This window comes from Pezoporus occidentalis, unplaced genomic scaffold, assembly GCF_034315485.1.
Source record: "Pezoporus occidentalis ecotype Australia unplaced genomic scaffold, CSIRO_AGI_Poc_V1 ctg95, whole genome shotgun sequence".
Lineage (NCBI taxonomy): Eukaryota > Metazoa > Chordata > Aves > Psittaciformes > Psittacidae > Pezoporus > Pezoporus occidentalis.
In genome coordinates, this window is record NW_026916315.1 from 475,469 (window position 1) to 497,403 (window position 21,935).

A 21,935-nucleotide genomic window follows, 5' to 3' on the forward strand; every position below is an offset into this window, starting at 1 on the left:
TTTTTAAGAATTGAATAGGATCTAAAGCACAAGCCATTTTGGAAAATATACTGGCATATGAAAACAGGGGCTAGAGACTGTCTATCCTCTGGAATCCTTGCCAAAGATTTAGAAAATGGGGGTCTACATGTGTCACTATTCTTCAATTATTCAGTGGGTTCATCTTGCATGTCTGAGCTAGCATGTACCTACACAGGATTTACAAAGTTCAGATGCACATGTAGCTGATATGTCAGCTGTATGTGCCAAATGCAGTGCCTGTCAGAAGGGGAGAGGAAAATCTAACCAACCATTCACCTATCTGCCAGAAAGACGGAACTTCTAATGTTTCACAGAGAGGAGGTCCCATCATGGGGAAGTAGCCTTGTGCTGCTTTTGCCCCATATAGGGTATGTAGGGGCACGTATGCCCCTCTGTGACACCACCTATTTGGGGTGGCATGGTTAGGCTGCTAAGAGCTGCATTCAACCCTCAGGTTTTCTGTCTACATGCTCCCAAGATGTTTTCCTGGTGTTACTTGTATTCTGTAATTCCTGGGCTCTGGGACCCAGCTGGGAAGTGACTTTTTCCTCCTTTTACCCAGAGCACTGTTATGTCTGTGTGGGTGCCTTCCTTCCACTTGGTGCTTTCCTTAGCTCCTAGATCCATAATCCAGTAGGTCTGTGTGCTGGCCTCAAATGTGTCAAAATTGCTGAGAATGCCTTAAGGCAGGAGGAAGAAAACGAGAAACCTGGTTAACTTAAAGTAGCTGGGGCTAACTTATCTGAACACTGTCATGGGTCCACTTCTCACAGCCCTTCCTCCTATTCTGAATTCTTCTGCTGCCTTATGTCTATTTTTGTTTTGCTCAGCCTGAGTTGCTTCACTATGCCCCTGTGCCCTCAGAAGTGGGTTGATAATTGTTCATTGAGACTTCCATGACGTGACTTCAGAGGGCTTAGCTGACTGGATGGCCACAGTCCTGGGGTGCTGGGAGGTTATCCTAGCTGGATTTCTCTTCTACACCTTACCATTCCCTAGACTAGCCAGAGCAGCTTGGGGAAAACGCGTTTTCTTCTCTACAGATGTGTACTGTTGCCAGAGTGAATCATTAGAGGCTCTTGGTATTCCACTTTACCTTAATGTAGTATCTTCACCATTGATTGAAACTGAGTTAATGTTACAGCAAGTAAGTGTAACATCTAAAAGACACTGAATAATTAAGAAGTTTTATAAAGTCACAGCATACAGAAATTGAGTTAGATGCATAAAACTCCCTTAAATTAATTTCAGAGGTTCCCCTCACTCTGTATCAGCTGTTCCAGTTGCTCCCCAGTTTCTTCTTACATCTCTTTCTCCTGGTTCTGTTTGTGAAAGGTCTGGCATTGGGAATGTACTTTCTTTTATACTGCAGTTTTCTCTTCTGGGGGATTGTCAGTCTCCAAGCTCTCTCTATGCTTCCAGTCCTAGCATCATCTCTGGTAATTTTTGTGCTCTTTCCTTGTTGCAGAAGTTGGCTTGACCAGTAGCTTTGAAAATGTTGTCAGTCAGACATGCCTAAATGCAACTATTGACTACACAATAGTAACCGGAGTCAGGTTGTTGCTTTCCAGGGGCTTGTCAGAGTGGTTAGCAATTTTATTTTTTTTCTGCACGTAGAAAGATAAAATACTTTTTCCTCCTGTTGAAGCAATTTTTCAGTCTTTCTAGAAAACCTTTCATACACTGAAGTGTTTATTTCCTATAGATATATGGGGTAACTACCACATATTATACAAACCCTGAAATGCCATTAAATCAAACATCTTGTTAATGGCTTTTGCTTAAGGCTCTCTGTGATGGTAACCAGGCAGCCTGGGATAGGCCATCTGTCCCTCAACCACATCTTTGGGACTAGTGAAACTGTCCCTACAAGAGAAACCATGTCAAATGGCATGGCTGGAATAGAGTTCTAGTGTGGTACTGCAGAGCTGTTACGTACAAGAGTATTTGATTCTTATCTGTAATGTGTTATTAGCAACAAAGGAAAAAATAACTGCTGATAAACTTAGTGGATTGGTAAGATGAACATGCTGGACTCATTTGAACAAAAATGGCTTAATACACCCAACTGTGAGGCCATCTATCTGTCCAGGAGCAAGGCCATCATCTTCTGGAACACCCACTCTACAGCTGGAGGCTCACCCTGCAAAGTGACATCCTTAGGAAGGAGCAGAGCTTTCAGCACAGCCAACTAAGTAAGCCTTCCAGTATTGTGGTAAAAAGGGTTAATCCTAGATCTCCTTGTAAAGACTGGGGAAGACTTAAGTTGAAGACTTACCAGTCCAGTGTTGGTGAGAGAGTAGAATCCCCTGTCTAGTCTCCTAGTCTTCATCTATTCTCCATTCCTACAAGGATGCTGGAAGATGGAGGAAAGAGCCAAAGGTGAGAGAAAAATACTTTAAAATGAGTTTGGACAGTTCAGCTTCTCGAAGATGGTGTAATGTGATGTATAAGGTGATATACTGGCTAATAACAAACTTACATAGTGGCGAAAGGCAGAACAATGGTGGAAACAGTAGCCAAACACTCACAATAGAAATGAGACAAACAGTTTGACAGTATGACTGGTTACTACTGGAACAAAAGACTAGTAAGCGTAAAGTCTGCATCTCTTGATGCCTTCAGATGATGCCTGGACACTGTCATGGAAGTCTTGATGTAGTCAAACCTGTAAAGCACTAAAAATTGTAAGTGAATCAGTTGCCAGGGATTCTGCACAGAAACAATGCTGTGATAGTGCCAAGGACCTCACAAACTGGATTTGGGGTAGAAGGAGTGGTGCCTTGTTTTTTTTTTTGTCACGTTCCTAAAAGAGAGTTAGAGTCCAAGCATGGGAGGAAGATGGGAAACATGCATATCATATAATATGCTGGCAAGATCCCTGTGTCCCATGCATGACACTGGCTAACATGTTCCTCCTGTTAGGCCTCTGCCATGGTAGGTCCAGATGTCAGTAAACCTAGTTGATACCACTGAAGAATGATGATTTTGGGCTGCTGGAGATATGTCTGCCTTTGTTCAGGGAGCACAAGAAAAACATTTAGTAGTGGTGCATAGGATGGTCAGCCATCTAGGTCAGAAGAGGTAAAGGCTTGTGTTTTCAAAACTTGGCCTCCTTTCTAGCCATCTTGTGGTTTGTCCTCTCTGTGAGAGACTATGGGCTGCTTTGTTTCTGTTTTTCCAAGGTGCTGAACATACCCCAACTCAAGCTGCAGGCATGGAGTGTCTTTAAGAAAAGGCGGTTTGAATTAACCACCCTAAAATATAGAACACCCCATCCCTGAGGACACTTTGCACTATGTCTGTAAGCAGCTCGTAGTTTAAAGGAGGGTTGTACCCAAAGTGAATTAATTCACACACAAGGCCCTCAAAAGATCAGCTCTACATGCAGCTCTCGTCTGAGGAATGCCAGACAAACAGTGGAGTTTAAAGTGCATAGAAGCAGGACAATTAAATTGGAAAGACAGGTCTTTGGTATCCAGGCAGTATTTTCTCACCAGCAGATCTCAAAGCGTTTTCCAAAGCCTGGTAAGAGCAAGGATATGTGGGGTCAGATGAACCCTGGGGTGAGTGCCTGGTTTTCAGTCACGCATTCCAGATCTCAGCTCAAATATTTTTGTGTTGGGTTTCTTTCAGAAAAGTACAGAAAGACCCTGGAGCCAAAAATACTGTATAAAACACACAGGATAATTAGTAACCTTCTGGAAACATGTGCAACTTTAATAAAATTTAAACTCAAGTTCCTTCCCACAGGTGGAGTCCAGCAGTACTGTAGGCAATATACACAATTAAGCTATTTTTATGCCTCTTCATCTAAAAGTGTGAGTGTTAAAACATATGTAGGTAAAGCAAATGGAGCACTTAAACTTGCCTGTGTGCTATGCTCATTTGAGCTTGCTGCATTAGCTCTGCAAAAAGCCTGAATTGCTGCCGAACAGTGTACTCCAGCAAAGATTTTGCAGAGAGAAATGTGTTCACCTACAAACCCGACTTCTTAAAAAGCTCTATGTCTTTGCATCTCCAGAAGATACTGACTTTCCCTGCCAACCACAAAGGGGAATAAATGACTGGGGAAGGGCTCAAGTAATTATACAAAGTGCCTGGATCAACTTTTCCATGGGGATCCTGTAGCTACTGGTCTGATGGCTTAATAATGTGCTTCTGAAATGGCTGCTTTCCACTGCTGTTTCTCTCTGGGGCCAGATTTCCAGCAAGACTCCTTAGCTGTCCTTGCAGAACTGGCAGGAGGATGCTTGCTGGACTTGCTCTGCATGTGAAAGAGCCAACATTAACTTTTCCATAGGAAAACTTACAGGTAGGGCAGAGTCGGACTGTGCTGCCCCAGCAGCAAACCCGGAAAAAAAGACTCAGAAAGCCCTAGATTTTTTTCCTCATTTCCCACCCTTCATTGCCCCTCCCTATCCCTCTGTCCTTCTCCCTTGTCTCTTTGGAAGCTTGGTGTAGCAGCGTGTGTGGGGAAGGATCACTTTGCACAGTGGGGTAGTATGGTGCCAGCAACAAAATCCGTTTCTTCCATTAGGAGACCACCAGCATTTGTCCATATTGCCTGCATTAGCTTGATCATCAGGTACGTGAGCCATGTGTTACTGCCATACTGTCTTGTCCTTTTGTACCCTGGACCTAGACCATAGAGCCTGATGAAGAATGGTCCTTCCTTCTGTTGTTCCTAGTAGGTCCATTGAGTCAGCTTGGAAAGATGTGGCTCAGTTACTTTGTGTGAGCTGCTTGGCAAAAGGTGGGGGTCAGATTACTTTGGGTGTTCAGATGTTCTTGCTGGGGAAATGGCAATTTCTGGCCTTCAGAAAGGAAAGTTGGAAGTGACTTGTATTAGGATGGAGATGAGCAATTCAGCAGTTACATTAATGAGAAACAAGCATTGGTACAGGTGATCTCAGACCTTTTAAAATACTGTATGAAGCACCAGAGCATGGTCTTTTCCACTGTTACAGAAAGAAAATCCCCTTAACAGAATGGAACAGTTACAGAGCAGACTGGTCCTGGAATAATGTTATTTTTTCCTCTGTATTCCATAACCACTATGATGTCAGTCTGAGAGTCCATACACTTACAGGATGTTATTCTCCAGCGGAGAATGGACATGTTATTTAATACCTATTATACATTCAGTGTGTTTATATAAATGCACATTTTATATGTATCTTTGTTACTAGGAAAACAAGTTAAACAAGTGAGGTTGGACGAGCTGGTTTCTCCTTCTGTTGCTACTCCACTTTGCTTGTTGAATCTCAAGTGCTGTCACAAGACTGGAGTTTGTGTTACTGCTGTGTGTGCCCAAGTGAATCTCTTCTTTTCAAAAGCCCCATTCACGTTTGGGATTTGCTGTTTTTTCTCAACTGTTCTTTCTTTTTTTAAATGTAATATTTGGCTGAAAGCCTTTGGTGTTGCTTTCACAAAATCTGGAGTAATCTGGTTACTGTATGTTAGGGACTGACAGTTGACTAGCAGAGTGTTCAGTGCCTGTGCTTTTCATCTTTTAATAACATCTAGGGCAGCCTCCTCAAGTGATGTAAAAGACCTGGTAAAGAAATGCCAACTGTCAGTTTGATTTTCAGTCTGCTCTGCTCTGACATAAACCTTCCCGACAGCTCAGGCCAGTGTCCTTCATATTCCAAATTAATCCAAAATTTCTTGTGGTGATGAAAGGGAAAGAAATGACTTTAGAGTGCAGGTTTACTGCTCGGAACATCCTTGACTAATCCTGCTGACACCAAAGAATTACCACCTACTCGGACATGCCTGTTTTCATTTGCATTCCCATGGTTTTGCCATCAAGATCTCTATATCCAAGTCTCCGTGTTGTCTGTCCAAAATATTTTTTTTTTTTTTTTACAAGGACCCTTAATTTTTTCTATTTTGAGAGCAAAAGAACAGTGCCAAGAAGTTTAGATTAACTAGGTAGGCAATTGTGTTACAAGGAGCCTCCAGCCCAACAGTCCCACCCCAGTGTCTTCAACAGAAGAGCAGGCCAAAGCTTCTGATTTACCTTCACACATCATTCCAGGAAAGATCTGATCTACTGTGTGGGTATCAGTTTGTAAGGTTAGAAGGAAGTATGTATCATCCTTTTTTTCCCCAGCTCTGTTAAGCTGAGTTGTAGCAGAAGCACCTTCGGAGATGGGCTGGAGGTGCAGAGGGGCTGATGTAAATCATTTTCTCTGTCTTTTCTGTGGATGAGATCATCTCACTGTGAAGGAAGGAAGGCAATGGATTGGTTTGCAGGCTGGAACATTAGTCTTCAGCTAAAAAGCAGATGGATTTTCACTTTTCTTATATCTCACTTGACTTCCCAAAGAAGTTCCTTATCTGTGCCATGCCTTGTCTGGTTTCTACTTCTATAGCTGTCTCCATTTTCCCTTTTTGTATTGCTTCCTTCTTTGTCACTCTTATCTCAGCAGGTGGCTCAGACTTACTTCTGCAGACCAGGGACTGAAGCAAACATGCAGGTCATCTGAATGAAAAGAATAGGGATGTCATTACATCTAAAAATAATCCCAATACCTGCTAGGTATGATATAGCTGGCCTGGATTTACTCACCAGCCTGCATTTATTTCCAATTAGAGTCTGACTCTAGATAGGAATATGGATGTTGCTCCAGGGGATAACTCAGTTCAAGTCTCTGAAGAAATCCTGCCTCCAAAAAAATAAAATTCCGGGTCTTAGTGCAGAGGGGAAAGAGTATAGAAACACAGTTCTTGCCTTACACTGATGTGATAAATCCTGCTTTCTGTTATTGTTGAAAGTGGCCAGTGCTGGTTGCCTGTGGTGCCTGCTCAGTACTCTTCCAAAGTCTTTAAAAATACGCGTTTCACTCATGAGGGTTTCTTTGGGAAATAAGAAACTACCTTTTTCCTTCCCTTGGGAAGGACCTTAGAGCATCCATGAACTGTTGATCCCTTGTTTTCCAGGCACAGATAAGTCTCCCATTGCCCTAAAGGCTCCAACATATTCTCTTCGAATCAGGGACTTACATACATTTGGCAACTCTTTAACAAACACATCAGGGATTTGGGAGAATCTTATTTTCACTGTCAGTTCATTTTTTTTTCCAAAGCATTCTACTGGATTATGTTTTCTATTAAAAGCAGCTATTTTTATGCTGAACTGTTGCCATGACCTGTATTTCACCACTTACACATATACATTGGAAAATTATTATCTTGCACTGAAAAGGTGTTTCAATGAAAGCTCTATGAAATTCTGTGCATTCTGTCTCATTACCTTCTTGGGTTTTGCTTTGGTTTGATTTTGAGAGTTGCTTATTTGTTGCTAATGCCAACTTTGGTGTTCGTAATAGGGACATGACTTCTCTCAGAGCATCACAGGCCTCCCAATAGTTTGCTAAACTGACTCCACAGATAATCTGAAGCACGGAAGTGGAAAATAATGAAATGAGACTCTCAGAGGCACTGGTGAACCCAAGGACAGAAGCCAAGCACCCTTAGTTTCCAGTGCTGTGTCCCTGCCACTAGAAAACACAACTTTCTCTAGAACTTGTAAGAGAGATTCAGGAGAAGCTTTGCATTCTCTTTGCTTGAGCAATTTCCATGGAAAGGAGAGCTATTAAACTGATGTTCATCTGAAATGTTTAACCTTTGGTAGCTATTAGAAGCAACTTAGAGATGCCCTTAACTATGACTTGAAATAACCAGGGGAAAATTGATATTGTGCTCTTCCTTGTGACTTATAGAGATGTGTGGTTTTATTCTGAAGGAGCGAAGGCAAAGGATGCTGCCTTTGTTGTACAGACTTCAGAAGTACCTGGGCTCTCAACTAGTAGCCCTGTCTTTCCCCTTAGTTTCTCCAGGATAACTCTCTTGGAGAGCACAGGAAACATACAAGCCAGCTTTAAACAGGTTGTAGTTAAAAGGCTGCTGGTGTTCAATCTGTAACAAAAAAAAAAAGCTCAGCTTTGCTGAATGCTGGTTTACTGACAAAGTTCACAACTAAAAGTTGGTTTCCGTGTTAACAACAAGATACCATTTTCTTGATGGTTTTTGTCACAAATTATTGCACTGCTCAGACAGTCCTTCAGGAAAAAGTGAGAATTCATTTCTAACGTAAAAATACCAAGAAAGAGGAGGGTGAGGGGAACTATAAATAACCACCAAGATGTCACAGAGTCAGTAATTTTTTCCTCCACAAGTCAGCTTTAGCAGTTAAGGTCAAGATAACATTTCCATGTCAATAGTCAGTTGCATCAAAATTCTAAAACAGGAAGATTGAATGGAATTTTGGATTTTTTTAGGTTTTTTTTCTTGCATTGTGCCCAGATTTCACCAGTTTATAGTCTCTTTGGTCTGTCAGCTATGAGTTCCAGTGTTATTTTGGTTAAACTCTTTGCCAGAGTGGCAAGCTTGGATTGGAGCATCAGGTTTATTAAAGGCTATGAAATTAAATTCTCTACCAAAGAAAAGAAAGCAAGCCCACTTCTTGCCGATAGTCACTTCTTTGTATTTCCTTTGATGCAGTTCAGTTTGACTTGAATTGTAGCCTAATGATTTGCTACACAATTTTGTTTTGTTTTCATAAAGTTCTAATCAGTTTAGACTGCAAGCAGTTTGAAATGTCTCTCCAACAGCTTCCTCAGCGTTGCTAATTAAGCTTGAAATCTCTGTGTTGTCCACAATTGTATCTAAACAAGGAGCAGGGTGTATCTGCTCGCCGTTTGCCACATCTCCCAGCTGCATGTTAATTCTGCTGCCTGCGCAGAAAGTAATTGCAACAGGACAAATTCTTCTTCGGTCTTTATTTAGGCAAAACCCTCAGTGTGGCATACAAGGTCAGGCTCATCATGTTTTGAGGAAAAAGAGATGGATTTGATGGAGAGAACATATAAGGCAAGCAGTGCTACATCTGTAGCAGAAAGACTGGAAGTGCTTGGGCATAGGGAACGGCTTTGTTTTATTCTGCAGAGCACTTTGTATCACAGAACCCTGAGTTATGATGATGGTTTGTAGGTACTCTTACCTGATGTGTGGGTGTTAATAATAGGTAAAAGCACAGGCTATCAAAACCTGCAATGTATTCCCCCTGCCACTCAGGAGCAAAGCTAATAGAATATCATACATTTTAAAGCTACCAAAGTTCACTCCAGTGGAAAAAAGAGTCCTAACAAATCCTTGAACCCATTGGGCAGCATGTTATTGCTCTCTAGGTAATGACCCCAGTGGTATGAAGCAATGCTAATATCATGAGATATGGCTGCTGTTGTGTGACAGGGTCCAGGGATTTCAGTGGCAGCTGTGTGCCAGTTTGCCTGAGCTGCAGAAGCCTTGAACAAACTGTTTACCTTTGGCATTCTAGGAGGGATTTTGAGGGATTTCCTTCAAATTACAAATCTTTGAGAATCAGCATCTTGCTCCAGGCACTGTATTATGCAATGGTTTGGAATGAGGGCCAAAGGTCTGGTTGTGAGCTCAGGATCAACTTGGATTGAAGAAATCAGGGATGGAAACTGCCTTACCAGATCATCCCTCCCTGCCAAGGCAGGCTTGTCTCCTGTGCTCTGCTAGTGCTGCTGTGCTTTATGGATGCTCATCTCTCCAGGCTCCAAAATCCTGCCCCAGCTTAGTGGTTAAATGTTTTGTGGTCCATATGCAGTCCTGGTATAATGACTAACTTCATGTCATTACACTGGGGTTCATACCCCTAACCCTAGTCAGCAGTGCTAGCAGCAAGCATGAGCTGTGCTCACCAACATGCACAATTCCCTGTTTCAGTTTTGTGAGGAATGTGCAGCTTTTCTGGTGGCAGTAGACAAGATGGGAGAAGGTTTGGAAATGCACCCGACTGAAAATTGCTGAAGGAACAGGAGCTGATTACCAAGATATGTAACAATGTTCTTTTACATTATAGTTGCTAAGGATGCTTTCAGTTGCTTGTCTTACTACATTGCATGCAACTATAATTATTGTTGTTGAAAAATTTCATAAGGCTTTTTATTCTCCATGGTTGTTTTTTTAGGTCAACTCTGAGTTAGAAACATGTCCTCAGTATTAAAATACTTTACTCTCACAAATTGCTGTAGTCACATTGGAGTACTCTGAGTAACATTTCAGATGCTGTTACACAGTTCTATGCCTCCCCAGGTCAGCCCTGGTTGACTTTTGAGGTGTGTGCAATCATTACAGATAAAAAAAGAAAGGTTTTGCTGTTAAGAATACTTTGTTTCCATGAATAACCATTTTGGCTCACAAACTACTTGACAGGTATTTATTGAACATAGCAGCATCCAGTTTCTCACCAGAATATGTGATATCTACAGCCATTTTATTTACAGGCCAACTGAGGCACAGAGCATGGGAGTGCTTTGCCTTTGATAGTTATTTGGTTGAAAAGTCAGACGCAAAATACAGGCATTTTATCTTCCAGCCCACCGGTTTAGAGAACTATTCCCTCATTTGTTACATTCGTAAGCATTGCTGTTCTAAAGTGACAAAGATCTCTGTGTTGTCAGAGCAAGGAATGTACAGAAGATGGGTAGCTTTGAGTGCCAGAAAGTAGTTAAGTAATTTCCAACATCAGGCTTCTTGTGGATTTTTAGCTGGAAGGAGTCAATGTGATTGTGGTTGGATGTTGAGCCTAATGCAGAGCAGATCATTTAACCCTTATGCTCCTTCATCACTCTCAACTAGGTGGTACTAAGGACATATATGGGTCTTGTCTAAACTGGCACTGAGCAACAGAGAAGTCACACTGCCACTGCCTGTGCTGTTCCAAACATTACTTATGTTAAGCACTGAAAATATGTACCTTTGTCCAGGTAGCATGGCCAGCTTGTGTGCCTGCCAGGTCCAGCAGCCTTCTCTGAGTTTCCTCTCAGGCTCTGATATGCTCAATGGCAAAGCCATTCCTTTTATTGATAAGGTAGCTATCTTGAGGAGGAAGTGGAGCTCCTTCCTCTTCTCACTGTAGAGCATATTTTGACATCTGCGCATCATTTGAGAAGCATTACTCAAGCCCTGTTCCATTTTCATCATGGCCCTTATGTTACTGCACACTTGTGGACTCACTTGTATGTCATTGTCATTTTTTGCTACTATAAGCAATAAAATACATCTAGTTTTTCCCTAATAGTTACAGGGCAAGGGGAAGGGATTCCTTCACCCTGTATGCTGAGAGGACTTTCTGCCAGATTCACCTCCAGCTGCTCTGAGTCCAGAAATACAAAGCTGAATTCAGTCTTCCTGACAAGAAATGCAAATTCCAGCAGAGGGGAAGCATGCCAGCTATGGTGTTGCTACTGTGCTGGGAAAGCCACTAAAAGCTGAGCCGAATGGAAGAACTATTTGAAGGCCGTTGAATACAGAAACCTCTAGGGCCTGAGTCTACACTATGTAACTGGTAACTGTATGTGCAGCTCAGACCCATATCATGCTGGTAAAGTTGCAGAGTTGCCAGTGTAATTTATTCCAGTATCTGCTTTCTTCTTTCCCAGGAAAACAAGCTATACCAGCTAAAGTGCATCCTCACTGTTTACTGCTGTGTCTGAATTAGGAGATTTTGCCAGGGCATTTTGGGCTGTCAGGGGTCACATCTCTTGCCCCCAACACACTGGTGCAACTATGGCAATGTGGTCTAAACAACAGAGAATCAGCCAAGATATTACACAGGGCTCTCCCTTGCTCGACCTAGCCCACTGGGAGCAGCAGGAAGGGGAGTGTCACCCACTGTTAATAATGTGTCCAGCTGGTCAAGCTAAGTGAGAAAGATTAACTCACACATGCCCAAATTCTCTTTTCAAATATGGAGGAAGGAATTTCATGCTGGCCATTAGTGAATTAAATGTTGTGTTTTCCAAGATTTATCCATCTATGGAGATAGCAGTTGGGGCTGGCTGAAGATTTTGGGGGGAAATCAGGTCTTGCATTTTCTTTTGCTAGAAATAATGCCAAACAAAAAAAAAAAAAAAAGGTTTTAGAAGTCTTGAAATTACATCTTGACACTTAAACCCTCCACCAATGTCTGCTTTAATTTATAATCCAACTATATTTGCAGACCCAAAACCGAAATGAAACCATTTGAAATTATTTGAAGTGCAGTGTTTCAATTGACCTGATCAAATTTGGGATTTATAAATTCACCAGGCTTCTTGAGATTAAAGTGTTCTGTCTTAAGTATGGAAACATTTTCAAGCCTCAAAAATTATCCCACAATGGGGAAAATGTCTGCTGCACTGCTCTCCTCAGTTTGAGGAAATGAACGACGGAGTCACAAGATTTAAAGCAATTCACTTACCACACTTTACTAAGTTACAGTTCAGCTACAGTAGTTGACCATGTGCCTGGTTTTAGCACAACAGTCACTTTTGATTCTGCAGCTAATACCATCTCCTCTGTGCAGTTACTCCAAAAAATTTCTTCTGCGGTGGTCGCAGAAAGTGAGTTCATGTCCCTGTGCATGAGTTGCCAGTGTAATTTCTTCCTTTGTTGATAGAATCATAGAATCATTAGGGTTGGAAAGGACCTCAAGATCATCTAGTTCCAACCCCCCTGCCATGGGCAAGGACATCTCACACTAAACCATGGCACCCAAGGCTCTGTCCAACCTGGACTTGAACACCGCCAGGGATGGAGCATTCACAGCTTCCTTGGACAGCCCATTCCAGTGCCTCACCACCCTAACAGGAAAGAACTTCTTCCTTATATCCAATCTAAACTTCACCTGTTTAAATTTTAACCCATTACCCCTTGTCCTATCACTACAGTCCCTGATGAAGAGTCCCACCCCAGCATCCTTGTAGGCCCCCTTCAGATACTGGAAGTCTCCAAGCTATGAAGTCTCCATGCAGCCTTCTCTTCTCCAGGCTGAACAGGAGGTGCTCCAGTCCCCTGATCATCCTCGTGGCCCTTCTCTGGACTTATTCCAACAGTTCTGTGTCCTTTTTATGTTGAGGACACCAGAACTGCACAGAATACTCCAGGTGAGGTCTCACGAGAGCAGAGTAGAGGGGCAGGATCACCTCCTTTGACCTGCTGGTCACGCAGCTTTCCTCCCCTCTCCCAGCAAAATAAGCAATGCCATGCTCATGTCCTCATGCATGAGCTTGGTCTGCTCAGAGTGCAGGAGAGGTTATTTATGTTCGTTAGATCTCTGGATGAATTGTCAGGACAGAAGAAGCAATGACTAATCTCTGTGTGGCTTTTCTTCTGCATTAATCATAGAATCATAGAATCAACTTGGCTGGAAAAGGCCTTTAAGATCATCAAATCCAGCCATTACCCCAGGACTGCCAAGTCTACCACTTTAGTTGTTTTATTGTGTAAACTGTGTATCAGATGCCACCATTTTTCTTTCACCCATTTTGCACAGTGCAGAGACTATTGCTAGGTCGTTGTGGGAGGGTCCTTGTGCTGCACCGTATTGTGAGTTACTGCTGTCACCTAAAATCTGGTTATGAGGAGTTACGATCCGCAGCATTAGGGAGGCAGGATGAGATGCAGCCTGCAGGCTGTCACTGCAGCTTTGCTCCTCAGAGCCATTTGCCAGCTTTCCATCTGCATTGTGAAGTTACAGAAGAGGATTCAGAGACTTCCCACTTCCAGTCTTCAATTGCTCTTGCATCCCAGAAGTCTTTCCCAGCAGTTTGGATTTTCACTCTGTGGCCTGTATTTAAACCTAACATCTGCGGAGCAGCTCCCTTTGGCTTTCTGTGGTTTCTGAAGGGCCAAGTATTGCTGTAGGGAGGTCCTCAAAAACTCCCACCACCAAATTGGTGCCAGATACTTGTTCTCAAGCAGCTTGTTCCCACTTTACTGCTGCTAGTGCTGTACACATTTGTGTTTCTTAGTTCTCCTTTGCAAGCTGATGCTTGATGTCCTAGTCATTTCAGTTATTTGCTTGTGTTTTAGTGTGTCTTTGCTTGGGGTTATTTTTCTTACTGGTATTAGGGTGTATTTTTCTGCCTAGGCTAGATTCTTTTTCTTTGCCATGGATAATCAGTTTTGCCCTCAAGAGAAAGGGGCTCAGACAGCCTTTATCATTGGGCCTACCTTCCATTTAGAAATGGATGGTTTCTTCCCCATTCTTTTCAAACCTCAAAAAGTAGTTGGATTTGGAGATACAAGTGTGTCCAAAAGAGAAGGGCGTTCCCTGCCTCTTAGCCAAAACTAAGAGAAAGGGATGGTGAACTTTCTCCTGTGCCCATGCTGGATTTGTGGTCCATATTCTTATGACATGAATTTGACCATAGCCCCTTAGTCTGATGTTTTCTAGCTGGTTCTTATTTTTCTTCTCTGTGCCTTGCTTTGGTCCTCTAAGTAACTCATCAGATGCACTCAGCTCTACCTGTTGATTACAGAGAGGGCTGGCAGTGGCACTTAGGAGAACAGAATTAAAATAGGGCTGTTCGGGTTTTTTTCCTTCATCTTGTTCAGCTTTGTGGAGGTCTGAAAGATCCAGGAGGTGCTAGGAGAGTTAGCTAAACGTGAAAGAGAGCAAAATCAAGAAGCCAAACTTATAATCCTACAGGGATGCTATTCCCATAATGTGTAGAAATACCTTTGTGCAGATTGTTAGCTGCTGGGGCAGCACTTAGGCATGTGGGGTGACCTGATTAGAGTATCAAAGAAAACCCTGTTAGCTCCACAGGCCAAATCCTGCCTTAGAGCAACCTGAGGTCAAATGGGTGTGAATCAAGGAAGCTTTCCCTTTGGCATCTTCTGGTAACACCTTGAAGGGTCTGAGCCAGGGCTCTAGCAGGGGAAGAGGCTTAAGCAAATATGCTCCCAGACAGGGAGTGAACTGAAATCTGAAGCTAATGACTTTGTTTTTCTTCACTGGTACAGTCTTAGAAGGATGAAAAGAATACATTTCTTAGGTCTGATTTTCTGGTTGTATGGAAGGCTTAATCAGTAGTTGGTTAATTTAAAATGCTTGTCTCAGTTGCAGGAATGTCAAACAGTACAGCTGAGCTGAGATTTGGGAGCAGAAGACATATGTTTTCTGAAGGCATAATCCAGAAGCATGATTACCTGCTCTCCTGGTCATGGCAAAACTCCCACCAAAGTCAGCGTTAACACAAGATATCAGACAAGATGATTGTCATGATTCCTTGTGGTCCTAAACTGTGTGTCTGAAATGTGTGAGTAGGAGCTGTACCAAATCCTTTGCAGGGTAGATTACAGCTGCAGGTCTCTGCTGTGTTCATGGCACCAGGTAGGCTGTACTCAGCATTACTGTCTGCAGCGCTGTTATACATGGGCTGCAGTAGGAGGGGGTACCTGCTTAGCAGATCACCCCCAACATGCAGGTAAGCCATGAAACTCATGGCCATGTTGAGGGTGCTCAATGTTTATTAGAATTCAAAAAGCAATTGAGAAAGTTCATGGGAGAAACATTAACTTGAGGCTAAGTATGGAGAAGCCAAGTTCTGGCTCAGGAAGTCCCTAAGCCAGAAATTGCTGGAGGCTGGAAGCATATCCTCAGGAATTGCTGTGTTTTGCTTATCCTGTTCTCATAGTTTGGCCTCTGTTGTTGGCAACTGTTGGAAATGAAGCAAGTGGTGACTTGGTGAGGCAAATGCTCCATACCTACACATATTCAGAAGATGTCAATAGCAAATGCCTCACACCATCTTCTGTCAGTATCTGCCAGTATGCTGTGTTTCTTCCTTGGCTATATAGAAAACAGCATGGATGCAGACTGAGGTGATGTGATCTGCTTATGCAAAGCAAAATGGTAAATTTGCTAGGTTATTTCTCCAAGGAGAAAATTATTGACCTTGCTTTTCCTGGCATACCAGCTACTGTTATAATGATGATGATGGTGACGGCAACCAGACAGAAAGGCCAGCAATAATTCTTTCCTGCCCATTATTACAAGGCATAAAGCAAAATCCAGTCTGAAACCAATGCTAGTCTATCTGTGCTCTCTTTCCAAATCTGTGAGGCAGTTCTTAAATGGGTTGATTTTAGGACTTTTCGTACTGACCTTTCCAAAACCAATCCTTTTGATCTTCTGATATGAACCTATGTATTTTATGTTTGTATCTTACTAGTGAGTTGCAGCCTAGAGATAATGTCCGATAGCAAATGTGCGAGTGTAGAAGTAACCTCTCCGACCTCCTGGTGACTCACCTCCTGACAATACATTCTGGCTGCACATGTAAGGTCTGGATCTTGCCCCTGAGAATATTGGCTCAAAGAAGCAGTAACAATGCGGTCAGTCAAATCACTACTTTCCCTGGGAATTTTGTTGCATGAGGAAGCAGAAGAACTTTAGCCTCCTGTGTTTGTCAACATGAGCTGCCTTCCAGCAGCTTTTTATATTTCTGGCCCATTAGATTTTTTTTCCTTCCCTTCCCTCCACCCTCCTTATTTCTGTCTATCTTAATCAATATTGTAATCATGGACTTTCTATCTCACCAAAGATTCAAGCACTGGTTGATAACATTATTTGATAACTTCAGATGCATCAAGCAGGAGTAGCAGGTGAAGTTTGCTTTCCTAAAGTCCAGGGAAATGACTGAAATCATGGCCACAGATTTATTGTTTGCATCTATGTGGGTTGCACCCTCCATTCATTTAATGTGGCTTTAAGGTGCTTTGTTTGAAAGGGTAGATTGCACAGCTGGTGTCAGAAGGGCTGGCGTGGCTCACAGGCAACCATCTGAAGCAAAATTATCTTGGAGTTTCTGTAATTAACTGCAAGGGTGAGTGAGGCTTGGAATTGTATGAATCATTCAGTGGATCCCACTTGAAAGGTGTGGAGTTTTTTGGCTTCAGCACTCTAGGAGCAGGCCAGTGTGTAAAACCTGTGCAGCAAGTATCATGGCCTTAGAGCTGGCATTTCACAGCCATTATCTGAAACATAGTGGCCCAGAGATAAATGAACAGTTTAGGTCATCCTGGACTCCTGTCCTTGTGATGCTTTCATTGCAGACACTGCTTTATTCTCTCCTCAGACTCAACGGTAGTCTCCGTGGTGGGAGAGGAAGATCAAGATTTTCTTACAAGGCAGATAAGGATCCTTTATGGGAGCTGGATTGGCAGAGCAGTTAGGGGGTCTCCACATAGCCCCAGGAGTTTGGCAGCTTTGCACTGTGGAGGTTGTCTCTAGTCAACTCAGCTGCAAAAGGTCATTCTGACTGCGCAGTCCTGAGGCAAAAACCCAGGAGTGCATGCTGCATAACTCCTTCAGGTTCTTGGCTACAGAAGCTGTAATGGCTTACATACACATACCTGATGGGCCATCTCTGCTCAGTTGTTAGAGCTGCTGAGAGAAGGCTCTGGTTTCTGTTCTCACAATATTCTTAAGGTTTGACCCAGGCACCATGGTGTTACCATACTCTTTGTTGACTATACTGCACTTATTTAAAAATTAAAACAAAGTACGTAAAGCTTCCAGGTAGACCAGCAGCAACCTCCAGCTGACCTTTGTAAATGTCGTGCTTAGATGGTGTTCACGTCTGCTGTGTGCATTTTGTTTGCAGAACACACTGGAGCGATGCAGCGTCTGCGCAAAGCCCATCATGGAAAGGATTCTGCGAGCCACTGGGAAGGCCTATCATCCCCACTGCTTCACCTGCGTGATGTGCCATCGCAGCCTGGATGGGATTCCCTTCACCGTGGACGCCGGTGGGAACATCCACTGCATCGAGGATTTCCATAAGTATGGCTTATTGTCTTTCTCTCCCTAAAAATCCTCCTTTTTTTAGTCCAAGTGTCCGAAAAGATCTAAACCCTCTGCCACTTCATCCCAAGGCTCTTAAAGTAGGCAGAGCTTTGTTCCAAGCAGGCACCCCCAATGGCATACAAGATTAATTGGTTAGGGATGCTGCTTGATGTCTGTTTTGCTAAGGTCTAAATTTCTGGATAACTTCTGTGTTCCTCCATTTCAACTGCTCTGCATTCCCCCTGCCATCTCATGCCCTTAGCATGTGCACATTTCTCCTCACTGCCTGTACCTGCATTTCCACATCGGTGTCTTCCTGCCTCTTCCACCAAGCAATTAAGAGAGGTCCTGTGCTGTTGCACTCTGCAGGTGTTTGCTTACTGGCCAGAGGGATCTAGGTGGCCACAGGATGCTCACAGCTCCTTTTCTTTCTAGTTGATAATTAGCTTTTTTAAGCTGCTAAAAATACAGCCCTGGCAATAATTTATAGTGAAACTGCTATTTAAAGTAAGTTGAACAGTATAGTTGCAAGTAGTTTCTGTCACTGCCATGCTACCACCCCCATCATCACGACTAATCTAGGGAAGACAGGTAGATATAATCAGCACAAATGTTTCCCCTGTATGGAAAAGACAGACACATTACACCCCTCAATTAAAAAAGGAAATCAATACTGACAAATGTGAGTTTACATCGCAACCATTTATCTCTTAATTTCTAAGGGGGTAGATTTAATTAGAGCCTTATGACATCAATGTGGGGGCCTGAAAGCTCAAAGAAGCAGGCTGACTTGACAGAAAGGGAAGCAGCCACAATCAACTGGCATGTTAAAATCCAACATGAGGATGTTCCCCATAGCTCACAAAGGCTGGGTTAATTGGCAGTTGCTGTGTTGCCTTCTTTTCTGTTCCAGCAGTTGTGTATAAGGTAAAATTTGGTCCTGAGCACAGGCCCAACAGAAGGTTTACATGCCACTCAGGCTCCTGAAAGATTTCCCTCACACCCTCTTAAAACTGGGAGACTGCTCCTTCCCCAAGTCCCACAGGCTTACATGCAGGTTGGAAGCAGTTGAAGTCTTCTGGCAGTGACTGGATGTGGACCTCAGAGCTCTGAGAATGGGAAGTAGGAGGCTGTCAATCCAAGGAAAGAGCACAAAATCATTGAGTGAAAGACTGAGGGAAGGTACGGGAATAGCACAAGACCTAATCTGACACTCAGAATGTCTTTGGCCAGCCACGTGTTTAGTGGTACTTCATCCAGCCCAGTTTCAATTAATTAAGAATGACACATCCTCCTGGTCTGGAGGTTGGGTGCTGTACATCTTGTACATCCTCTTGATAACAAAACTATAGCTGAAGCGTACACTGTCACTTAGCTGAGCTAAGGCCCCACAGTAGCACATCCACATCTCCTGATATCTGCAGGAGTCATCTCTGGGTCCTGGGAATTAATATTTGGCTCATCATTACCCGCAGTGGCCTGGACAAAGAAATGTTGAAGCATTTTTAAGCACCGTATTTGAGCTAAATTGCAGAAGGAAGCACCTGCATGAAGCAGCATATAATTAACTGCGATTACAGCTCCAGTCATATATCCATTTAAGTTATTTTTCAGAGTGCTCGCTATAGCCACTGTTTAATTCATTTTTTCGTTAGATCGCAGCTACCCAGACATCTTTCATCTGCTGCCAGGGAAATTAATATTTTTCTTTATTCCTAGTACAGATAGATTTTTTTTTTCTTTTTCTTTTCTAAGCTAGTTAATTCTGAGGTGGTTCATGTGACAGGCTGGGTGGCAGTGTCAATCTTGCCTAGGCATTTCAAGAGAAGAGCCTTTGATCTCCTTGTGTTCTGATGTTTGCCATAAGCACTACCCTCTGTTGCTCCATAGCCCATGACCCCAGCACTCATTACATGGCAGCAGATTCTGTAGGTGATGAGAGCAGAATTTGCAGCCAGGGGTTGGTACCCTTAGGTCTTGAGCAAGATAATAATTCGCCACAGGCTAAATGTTCCCAAGCATCCCCACCTGCCTAGGAGCAGAGATGACCACTTCTCATGGGCAACCGAGGGGAGAGCGAAACCACAGCTAATACAGAACATATGTGAATTGCACAGAAGGTCAAATGGTGGGCAGTATAAGGGGGAAAAGTCTGTGCTCCCATTGATCTCTGAGTTGACCCCAATTCAAGGTAGTCCCTTCACACTGTGAATGAGTGTCACTATACAACTCTGACTCACGCTGACTGTGGAAGAGAGAGTGTTGGTGTCTCTGCACCCAGACCTGCTCTCTTTAAAGCCTGGACAACCCACTAATGGATATCTGAGAGTTGGTTTTATCTAGAAAACTCACCTAGTGAGAATTGCCCTGGTGCTTCTTGTTTGAGGGTGAGCACAGCCAGGAGTGTGCTACTGGATGCATAAGTGGCTAAGAAGAGTCCTTACTATCTTCTTTCCAAATAGGCAGCTGTGCAAAGCTACAAACTGACGTATGTTTATACACGTGTGTGTGTTTCTACAAATGCACATGTTTCTGGCTTGTGGGTGCAGTTAAGAAAAACTTCTGCTCTGAGTCTGAGGATGACTGTGACTTACCTTCTTTCTTCAGGAAATTTGCACCGAGGTGTTCAGTGTGCAAGGAGCCCATCATGCCAGCCCCAGGACAAGAGGAGACTGTACGCATTGTTGCCTTGGATCGTGACTTCCATGTCCAGTGCTACCGATGTGAGGTTAGTATTCTAATCACGTGAAGGACAGAAAGCAAAGGTTGGCTTAATTTCATCACTGCCTCATATTATACACACAACAGGCATACCCTATTGTAACACTGGCTCTACAATCAAATTACTTCATTGACTTCAGCATGCAAGGAATTTTTCCTCATTTATATCAGCACAAATGAGAAGAAAATCAGGTCCCTTGTTTATAGCAGGTTCATTAGGAGAGCAAGAGAATGTGACTCAGGTAATTAGGGCTTAATATTGGAGAACTTCATAAATTATAGCTTGGACACAAAAGTTGCTCTTGTTTAAGTTCTTAAAATGAAAGCTAATGCATGTTAGAATTTGATCAAGATTGTACAGGAAACTCAACATATGGCTCTGGCTTGAAGAATTTTAATGGACACATAAACATGATCATTCTTGTTTTGTGCAGTGCTTTTCGTGCTACTTTCCTGTTCAGTTTCATTACACACTTCATATAATTTTGATGGTAAGAATCTGAAGACTGAGAATAAAAATCACCTTCAAGCAATTAACATGTGGGAACAGCTGTGTTAGGGAACCTTCAAGAATTCTTCAATGCAAGTATTATTTGTTGGATAATACATCAGCCAGATGGCAGGCTGAGAAAATGAGACCAAATGTATTTCTTATGACAGTTGCAGGTTTTAATAACTAACTAGAAAGAATGGTGGACCAAGGCTTAAAAGTCCAGGGTGAAACTTAAGGCATCTGGTTCACTTCTTAGTCTGACCTTGGCTATGTGACAGCCCATTACTTAGGCCCAGTTTTTTAATGGTGCTAGGGCATTCCTACACTGAGTTTTGTAGAGCCTCATTCATGGTACACCATGTGCCTATGCTGGGTGCTGAGATACCTAGGCTTCGTGCAAATGAATGTCAGAAGTAAATGCACTGGAGAGCACAGGATACACTCACTTGGTCTTGATCTCCACATGCCTCAGCTATCTCAAAAGGAATAATAATACTGTTCCTCTTTCTACCACTTGCTTGCCAGGTAAATTTACAAACACAGGTTTATGATGAAAAAGTATGGCCTCTAAGCAAGCCATAATCCTGTCACCACAGCACTGTCAGCAGTCTTGGGTCAAGTGGTTGCCTGATCACACAGTGAGGGATAATTCCCAGCTTTCCTTCCAGCTATACTTAGCCTTATGTACTTAGGGGCTGAGGTCTCTGGAGCAGGTTTTAGGCCTTTTAGTGGGGTTTCCATGTCCCTGTCTCAGTGACATCCTTCTTTCAGCCACAACTTTTGGGACAATTGCGATACAAACACAGGTGACACTTCTGGCAGGGGAGACAGGTAGGGAGCTTGCTTAGCTGTCACACCTGGAATAGAAGCTATAGCTTTATGGCATTAACTCTTCCAGGGGAGATTACCTGCAGTCAGGTGTTGGTACTGAACTTCATTCCCAGTGATGCTTCTTTTTATCCTTTTTGCATTAATAAACATGTGCTTAAGTTTTATGTTTTCTCCAATGCTAAAGACTTTTCCTCCCTCAGCAATGTGAAGGGA

At 42.9% G+C, this 21,935-nt stretch overlaps 1 protein-coding gene across 8 annotated transcripts in view; it reads left to right on the forward strand.

Annotated features, from left to right (window-relative positions):
* Positions 1 to 21,935, forward strand: part of LPP (LIM domain containing preferred translocation partner in lipoma) — a 353,500-nt gene that overhangs the window by 316,225 nt on the left and 15,340 nt on the right. For all 8 annotated transcript variants that reach the window (XM_062606306.1, XM_062606312.1, XM_062606305.1 and 5 more), the window contains 2 exons: positions 17,496 to 17,674; positions 20,285 to 20,405. In XM_062606306.1, coding sequence (XP_062462290.1) covers positions 17,496 to 17,674; positions 20,285 to 20,405 — 300 coding nt within the window. The remainder of the gene's footprint in view (positions 1 to 17,495; positions 17,675 to 20,284; positions 20,406 to 21,935) is intronic.